General features: G+C 50.5%; 1 protein-coding gene across 1 annotated transcript in view; it reads right to left on the bottom strand.

Annotated features, from left to right (window-relative positions):
* Positions 1 to 1,578: 1,578 nt before the first annotated feature.
* Positions 1,579 to 8,304, bottom strand: part of pcdh15b (protocadherin-related 15b) — a 204,121-nt gene continuing 197,395 nt past the window's right edge. The window contains 4 exon segments of the mRNA XM_062526974.1: positions 1,579 to 2,265; positions 2,518 to 2,916; positions 5,009 to 5,011; positions 7,561 to 7,690. Of these exon segments, the coding sequence (XP_062382958.1) occupies positions 2,059 to 2,265; positions 2,518 to 2,916; positions 5,009 to 5,011; positions 7,561 to 7,690 (739 nt within the window). The 3' untranslated portion in view covers positions 1,579 to 2,058.

The following is an 8,304-nucleotide window of genomic DNA, read 5'->3' as shown; positions in this document are numbered from 1 at the left end:
ATGATAAAGAAATAACTGCAAATATTTGGGAAAAGTATACTGTATTTCTCATCTCTACACTACGTACTGTATATCTGGGGATTTGGTTGTCAATTTCTGAAACTGAAAAGAATATTTGGTAGCCTACTAACCACAACTAAGTGACCGTCAGAAGCTTCACACCTGAATGTTTCCCATCACTCAGGCCCTGTCATTATCCTCAGGTTCTTCCACTAATTACTCACCTCCTAACAACGTTATCAGTATGAGACCTTCATCTGGTAAACAGCATGTTGAAACTCATCAGTGGTAGAAACCTTTTGGTTGTCTTGTCGCCCTCCTGGTCTCTACTTCACTGATCTGCACAAGAACTGGAACGGTGTTGCCTGAGGTGTTGACTTGCTCACTATAGACGGAGGCCTAATGGGCTTGTTTTCTCAAGTCCTGGATGGGTGAGAGGTAAAATGCAGTAAGTGTGAATCATAGAACTTGTCTGCTAATATTGATCTAGTTTTTTTTATTTATTGTATAAGTCAGTGGAGTACTAGTTGGGAGTGGGTGGGCAGGGGGAACCAATGTTTGTGGACTAGTCAAAAGCACCTGTCCCCTTTTCTGACCTCGGTAACCCTTTATTTTAATGTGTCGCTGTTACAGTGTACCTACCTAATTAGGTACAGCGGTACAACCTGTGCAACAACAACATGTACTATCAGGTACTATCATTGTACTTGCATTATGTATTTGTGAGTATCTACATATAGTTGTTACATTGTAATACTGAGTGCTTTTACAAAACTTTGCCAATTTGCCTACATTTGTCATCAGAGGCAAAGGGCTGACCTGAGACCTGCTGGGTGGGGTAAATCTGGTCATGACCTCTCGGTCATCTGTGTCAAAGTGTTTTCATTCCTGAATGAAATAGGATCCATGATCCTATTTCCAGCCTGGAAAGACGGTGTGTGTTCAATGGAGATGTTAACCTGTATTCACTCTGGCCAGCCTTTAGCCGCATCCTGTTTGGATGTCAAAGACATCAGCAGCAGCGGTGGTCTACGAACCAGCCTGCCTCCTCTTAGTCTCTTAGTCCGAAACCCAGAGGAAGAGGGCCTCAACAAAGAGCCATTCTGCAGAGATAAAGCACGTCTCCTTTTAAAAGCATCAGCACAACAATGCGAAAGCACTTAAGCGGATGGTTCTCAACAAACCCCTAAACATGCGGCTAAGACGGATAAAACTAAATGGTCTCGACAGCTATATGAGGAATGTTTATCCCCCCCCCCCCCACCCACTCTCCGCTCCCAGGGCCTCCAGATTCATTAGATCTCTCTGCGGGCAGAAAGGATGGCTTGCACAATAACCCTGCAGGACTCATCCAGCTAAAGATATATCACGCTGCCATTACCAATACCCACCGAATTCACTTAATGGCCAACAGGGTCTCGTGGCATTAGGTATGCAGCAAACATGTCAGTGAGCTGAGGGCTTGTGTCTGGATACAAATGGGGGAACCAAAGCAAATGGTTTGCGGATCACTTCAAAATGTTGCAGGGTTGTAATGGGAGGGCATTTAGAAAGCAACACATAAACATCCCTCTGGGTAACTGGTGCTTTCTTTATTGTTGTTGGCTATCGATGTCACAATACTTTTTTTTGTTTTGCTTCGTTCAGCAACTTTTCACAAGTTGTAAGACACCAAGTTGTAAGAGATACATAGGTATGGGCAAAAAAACGTCCAAACATGGATGTCCGGTCAAGGCCTAGCTGTGTGTGTGTGTGTGTCAATTGTTCGGTTCGTGAGAAACGCTTCAAACGTTCCTGATGAATGGCAGCAGGTCAAGTAAATTAAATAATATCAAACATTTCAAGTGCAAAAATCCAGAAATTTCCACCTCACTGCCACAAATGCGTTGTATGTATTTCCAGCTATTTCATTTTTTAGACAATTTAAAAAGTATGCCCCCCCCCACTTCTCTCAAGCTGTGCTTAAAGCCCTGGCGAGAAGTAAGAGGGTATAATATATATATATATATATATATATATAGAATTGATATATATATATATATATCAAAAAGTGCTGAGTCACAGTTTGGTCATTGGTATGTGCAGGTTATTCCAAGGCCCCATCCACAGTTCCTCCTCGTCGGACTGCGTCCGGTCGCTGTGCGACTCGCTCAGCGGCTGCGCCCGCGGCGGCTCCTCGTTGTCCACGGCCGACTCCTGCTCGCCTGACTCGCTCGTCCGGTCGGGCGCCTGGGCGAGAGTCAGGTTGACCTTCGACCCCGAGCTCTCGGTGGCTGAGGCACTGGAGGCAAGAGAGGGGCCGCCGCCACCGCCGACACTACCGTTGTCGCCGCCACCACCGCTGCCACCGGCCCTGCCAAGGCTTCCGCCTGCCCTACCGAGGCTGCCGCCTGCCCTACCGAGGCTACCACCGGCCCTGCCGAGGCTTCCGCCGGCCTTACCGAGGCTTCCGCCGCCGCTGAGGTCGTTCCGCTCGATGATGGCGGCGGCGACCACGTCAGGCGTGGTGGTGGCGACGGCCCCGGGGTTGCCGTTGCCGGAGGTGCCGTCGTGCTCGGTCGCAGAGTCCGACAGGTTGGGGCTGTTGAGCGGAAGCCTCTCCTCGTGCGTGACCGCCAGCCGCTCCAGCTTGCGGAAGTGCTTGGCGAGGCGCGACGGCGAGCCGATGCCGCCACAACCGCCGCCGCCGGGCTTGAAGCTGTTGGCCAGCGCCGAGCGCCGCGTGCGCACCACCGAGCCGTTCTGCGCCAGGTACACGCTGCCGTTCACGCTTGTGCTCGGGGCCGAGCCGTGGTTGGGCGGCCCGGCCGGCCCCGTCGGTCGCCCGCGTTGCGTCTCGGGGGCGCTCTCTTCGCCCGTGGAGCTGGTCTCGTACTCCCGGTCCACCACCAGCCTGATGCGCTTCTTCCTCCCGTACTGCACAAGAGAGACAAACAAGAGGGCCGTAAACACTCACCGCAGAATGTCCACATACTTTAAACAGCTATTGGCTTTTCACAGAGAAAAAAACTGTAAAAAAAACAAACAAAAAAAAACTGTAGAAAATCGGTCAAAAAACAGCAGGAAATCAATCAAAGAAACAGCAGAGAACCAGTCAGAAAATCAGTAGAGAATCAGTCAGAAAAACATGTTTATCATAATGCAAAACTCTTGCCGAGCCAAGGAAGGTGAACTATTGGATAGGTAGAAAAAAAACCAGTAATGACAAGTCTGCTAAATGGCTGTTTATGCTGCTGAGATCTGCTTAGAATGTCATAGAACGTCTCTCCTAAACTGTGTCCAATCTGTGCTGTGAGGTTTCTGTGCGCCAGTGAGGTTCAGTTCACTGTATTTTTCGGTTTTTATACATTATAAAACATGAGTACTCTCCTGCTGAGACATCACACAGAGAAAAAAGGTCGAAGTACAAAACCATCCATATCACAGACTATTAATAACATCTATACAAAAATCACCCACACAAAACTGAGCACACACACACACACACACACACAAACTCAGCATTCTTTAGAAGCATTGGCGGAAAGCGCCAGAAACAGAAAACAGCTGTGGAGAGAGAGCAAGCCTGTTGAGAAGCGGAGAAGAAGGAGAACATGCAATTTCACACTTTAGCGGCGCGATTCAGAGCGTGCTCCACAGGCCGAGATCACCAGGAGAAATTCCACTCACATCAGCACCACACCGGCACCAGCCATGCTAGTTTTAAACGCTGGAGAGAGGAAAAGAGATGGGGGAGAACTAAGGAATGAAGGGGGAGAAGATGGCCCCCTTTGTCTTACTGCACTGTGCTGAAGCAAATGCGTGGAACTCAGGCATCTTGATGTGCCTTCGAATCGCCCGTCCCGTCGCTGGAGATATTGCCGTGACGACCGCTGCCTGTGCCTGCCGTCGTCTCGGCCATCTCGTTGTCCTCGGCGATGGGGGAGAGGCCGGCCCTGATCGAGGAGCCGGTCGTTGAGGAGCTGATGCTCTTTCCTGAGCCGGAGCTTTGAGGGTTTCCTCCGGAACCGCTGGACGTAGCCGTCTGCCTGCTCTCTGAATCATCATCATCCTCTTCCTTCTCTTCCTCCTGCTCCTCCTCTTCTTCTTCTTCAGAGGATTCTTTCTCACTCGCTTCTGCAATTGTGTCCTCAGACCTCCCGGACCTCCCGGACATCGTTCTGCTGCCGCTGTGTGCAGAACCTGACCTTGACCGCGATCTGGATCCGGTTCCTCCTGTCTGGCTGCTCGGTTCCGTCTCTGATGATCCGGTCTCTCTGCTGGTCCTGCTGGCCGAGGACCGCGAGCTGGTCCTCGAGCTCTGTTTGTTGCTGGACACTGACCCTCTTCTCTGTCCAGCCGAGGACGTCCGTCTAGAGGAAACGGACGACTCCGCTGTCCTTCCAGACGAGCCAGATCGTCGCTGCTGCTGAGAACCTTCGGCAGAGTCAGACTCCGGACTACCCGTTGACCCTTGTTCGGAACCCGATGCTTCTGACTCGCTGTTGGACTCCTTCTCCGTGTCGCTGTCTCCTTCTGTCTCGGTCTCGGACTCTTCATCTGATTTGGAACGTCTGCTCTTCGTCTCAGAAATGCTCTCCTCATCCTCGTCCTCGTCCGATACCTCGGACCGCCGACTTACGCCGTCTTCTTCATCAGAATCTGAGAGTTCGTCTTCGCCGCTCTGCTCTCGTGCGTCTGCTATCGACGACGACGCGACGCTGCTCGTGTCTGAAGGTGAGGTCGCTTGAGGAATCCTGTCCCCGATCCCACTCCCCGATTCGGGACTACTCCCGTCCCGTTCGCTGTCCCCTTCCACCTTCAGGGAAACATCCGAATCCCCGCTCTCCTTCTCGGAGGGTTCTCCGTGCGTCGCGTCCTCCCTTCCTCCGCCCCCACTGACGGAGCTTACGGACTGGACGCCGCTGCGGTCAGCGCTCCCCTGGGGCCTCAGCCTGGTCTGGAGCTTGGCGGCCACGCTGATGCGGCTGAGGATCTTACCGAGGCGAGCCTTGGCCGACGGACGCACCTCCTTCGTTTGGAAGTAGCTGCCGTCGATGACCATCCCGCTGTCCACGCTGTCCGAGCGCTGCGCTCGCGGCGCCACGGGGAAGGGGAAGTCTCCGCTCTCTCCGCTGCCGCCGCTGCTGCCGACCCCGTTTCTGTCGTCAGGAGCGAGGGGGAATATCTTGGACTTCTTCTTCCAGGGGGTTTGGTACGGCGTGGACTGGTTGGAGGACTTAGAGGACGCCAGCAGCTTACTCAGCTTGGCCATGGCTTTGAGCTTGTTGCCAGAGCTCGAGCTGTGAAGTCCGGGATCAGTGCTGCCCTCTAGAGGTGGCCCAGGCGGGTCCTGCGTGGGAGATCCCAGGGGCGGGTCCCCGAAGGCCAGTCTCGGGGGAGGCCTCCGGAGCGGAGCTCCGCCCCTCGGCACCGCCCTCCTGCCCCGCCTGGCTACCTGTCACGTCAAGTTACAGCAGCGCACGCCGTCAGTCATCCAAAGGTTTCATTAGCACATTATTACACATAAACCAGCCATTACATTTCACTCAACCGGGCAACAGTATAATCATCACAACCCACTACTGTGGCATACAGCTGGATACAATACAAAAGTGACGCTGTTGTAGATTACTCTAATTAAGCCGGTATACCACTGGCCTGTGAAACAAAAACAAGACGTGTCTCAACTGGTGTCCAGGAAGGAGCACTTGCTACTGGACTAATGTGCTAAGGAAAGGGGTATCGATATCGAAGATCGTATGGGCTAGTGCCAAATACCCGGGGCAGAGAACTAACACACACTGGGGCAGTTATCTGGGGCAGTTATCTAGGCCTTTTTCCTTAAGGGAAGAAGTAGGATACTGCTTTCAAAATCTGATCCTTGTAACTGTTTTAATACTACAATGTATAACAGGCCTACAGAGTAGTTTCTACACATTCCTGCACATTGGTTTCAACTGGTAAAGGACATCTCAGGCCCAATTCCATCAAATTCAAGGACCTAACATGATGCCATACATTGTTTGAGACACAAATCAAGGTGAATTGCAGCGCTGAGAGTGTTTAGCAGTGTGAACTAACAGGCATTACAGGAGCTCAGAGAGCACAATTAAAACAAGAGGGGCCTGATTGTATGCACACAGCACATTATGCAATCTCTTGACTTTTATATTCATAAATATATAACTAAAATATATTAATTCAAGTACTTTCAATGACCCCCCCCCCCCCTCCCAACCCCCTCTTGTCTATCTATGCCTCTTTTCAAACCACTTTCAAGGCCTTGATTTATTTTCACATATTCACAAAGTTTCAAGGGCCTTTGGGAACACTGTCTGGCATTTGTTTCAAGGCCTAGTTGCATAATAAAGCAAAAAGTAGTGTAGTCCACCTAAAAGGAGACTCAAGTCGCTCACTCAGTGGGCACCTCTCATTCGTCTTTTTATGTATCCTCCCTTCCGTCCTTCCTTCCTCGGTCCTCCGGCTCGTTCTCACTGAACTATAAAGGACACTGGATAGACAATCCCATTATTGCCGCCCCATCATTCTTTATCTACATCAGTGTGAACGAGGACCAAGGAAGGAAGGGGAGGATAGATAAAAAGACGAATGAGAGGCACCCAATGACTATAGCATTCCAGCAGACTCCAAAGGGCAGAAGTGTTCACTTAACTACTCCATTAGTGACTGGACACACCCGCGGTGGTTAACACACTGTAGTAGTAGTAGTGGTAGCAGCAGCAGCGCTAGTAGCGTGGTCGCTAATCAAGCCTGGCAGTGGCTAATGCATAACGGAGCAGGCTGCTGCTGTTGCCGCTAACCGACTCCTGCTGTGGCCACCTTATTAAAGTGTCAATGTTGCCACATCAGCTTTCTCCTCGTGGCCACAGATGCTACTGTTCACAGCTAGCGCTAATGGGGATGTGGTCCACCAGGCTTGGGCTGTGTGCTGAGGACTAGCGTGAGACCTGCAGTCCTCGCTGTAGTTATTAGATGTGTTCATTTTGTTTAGTTAGTTTAGTTTTAATTAAGGTGGAGTCTTTGATTATAACCTTACCAGAGACGATTGACAGAGTGGTGTTCTAATCTAAAGGATCTTTGATCACACTTATAGGAGCAGTCCTTCATTGCAATCCTCTACAATTTTGTAAAAAAGTGTCTTCAGATTTCTTTAATTGTCTGTCCTGTGTGTGTGGAGGGGGGGGGGCAAACAGAGTCCCTTTGACTGAATCATATACTGGCATTCAACAACTTGGCCAGCATGGTAGGGAGAAGTGTATTTCATTCTTTGTTCAACATCAACAACCATTTGTCAGGATTAAATCAATAAATTGCCTATTCATCTGTTGCCCAGTCTCTCTATATATATTGACCCATGGTATACAAAGCTCCCATGTGCCTGTGTCTATTTGTCTGTGAGGTTTCTGAGTGTATGCCTACATCTGTGAAAAATTCCATTTCAGTGGACGATAAAGATTTCTAAAGTATTCTAAAACATGAGTAAAAACACCTTGCAGTGTGTGAGTTTGAGGATGGCTAACACGTGCGCTGGGCAGTGTGATGCTGGTCAAGGCTCACCTCGCCCTCAGAGTCCTGTGGGCTGTAGTAGTAGCTGCCGTCGTCGTCCATGATGACCTCTCCGTACTCGTCGTACATCCCCGTCGGGGAGATCAACTTCCTGCGGCTGCCGTACTGAGGGAGGTCATACCTGGAGTAGGAGAAGGGGTTAAAGGTCAAAGCATACACCATACAAACACAGACACAATCATACATACAGTACATACATACCCACACACACATACTGTACAGTACACACACACACACACACACACACACACACACACACATAAAAGAAGTTAAAGAGCATACACACACACACACAGAAGATTAACAGTTACAGCACACACACACACACACACACACACACACACACACACACACACACACACACACACACACACACACACACACACACGCGCACTCGTTCCCAGACATGCACAGACGACTTATCTGCTCTTAATTCCTTCAGATGCCTTACAGGTACAGCACACACACACACACACACACACACACACACACACACACAGCAATACACCAATACCACCACATCCAGTCCCCAGCTGAACACAATGCAAAGTCACCATTCAGAATGCGTATTATGAACACAAAGATACACTAATACCCTCTCTGCACAGCACCCACGCCTGCCCACATGCATGCAAATCACCCCCTCTGCAAAGCGTCTGGCCCATTGGGATGTGCGTGCGTGTGTGTGTGTGGGGCGGGGGGGGGGGGGGGGGGGGGGGGGGGATTGGAGGTTTG

This window comes from Sardina pilchardus, chromosome 22, assembly GCF_963854185.1.
Source record: "Sardina pilchardus chromosome 22, fSarPil1.1, whole genome shotgun sequence".
In the NCBI taxonomy this organism is placed as follows: Eukaryota; Metazoa; Chordata; class Actinopteri; order Clupeiformes; family Clupeidae; genus Sardina; species Sardina pilchardus.
This window is presented reverse-complemented; position numbering and strand designations above follow the sequence as displayed.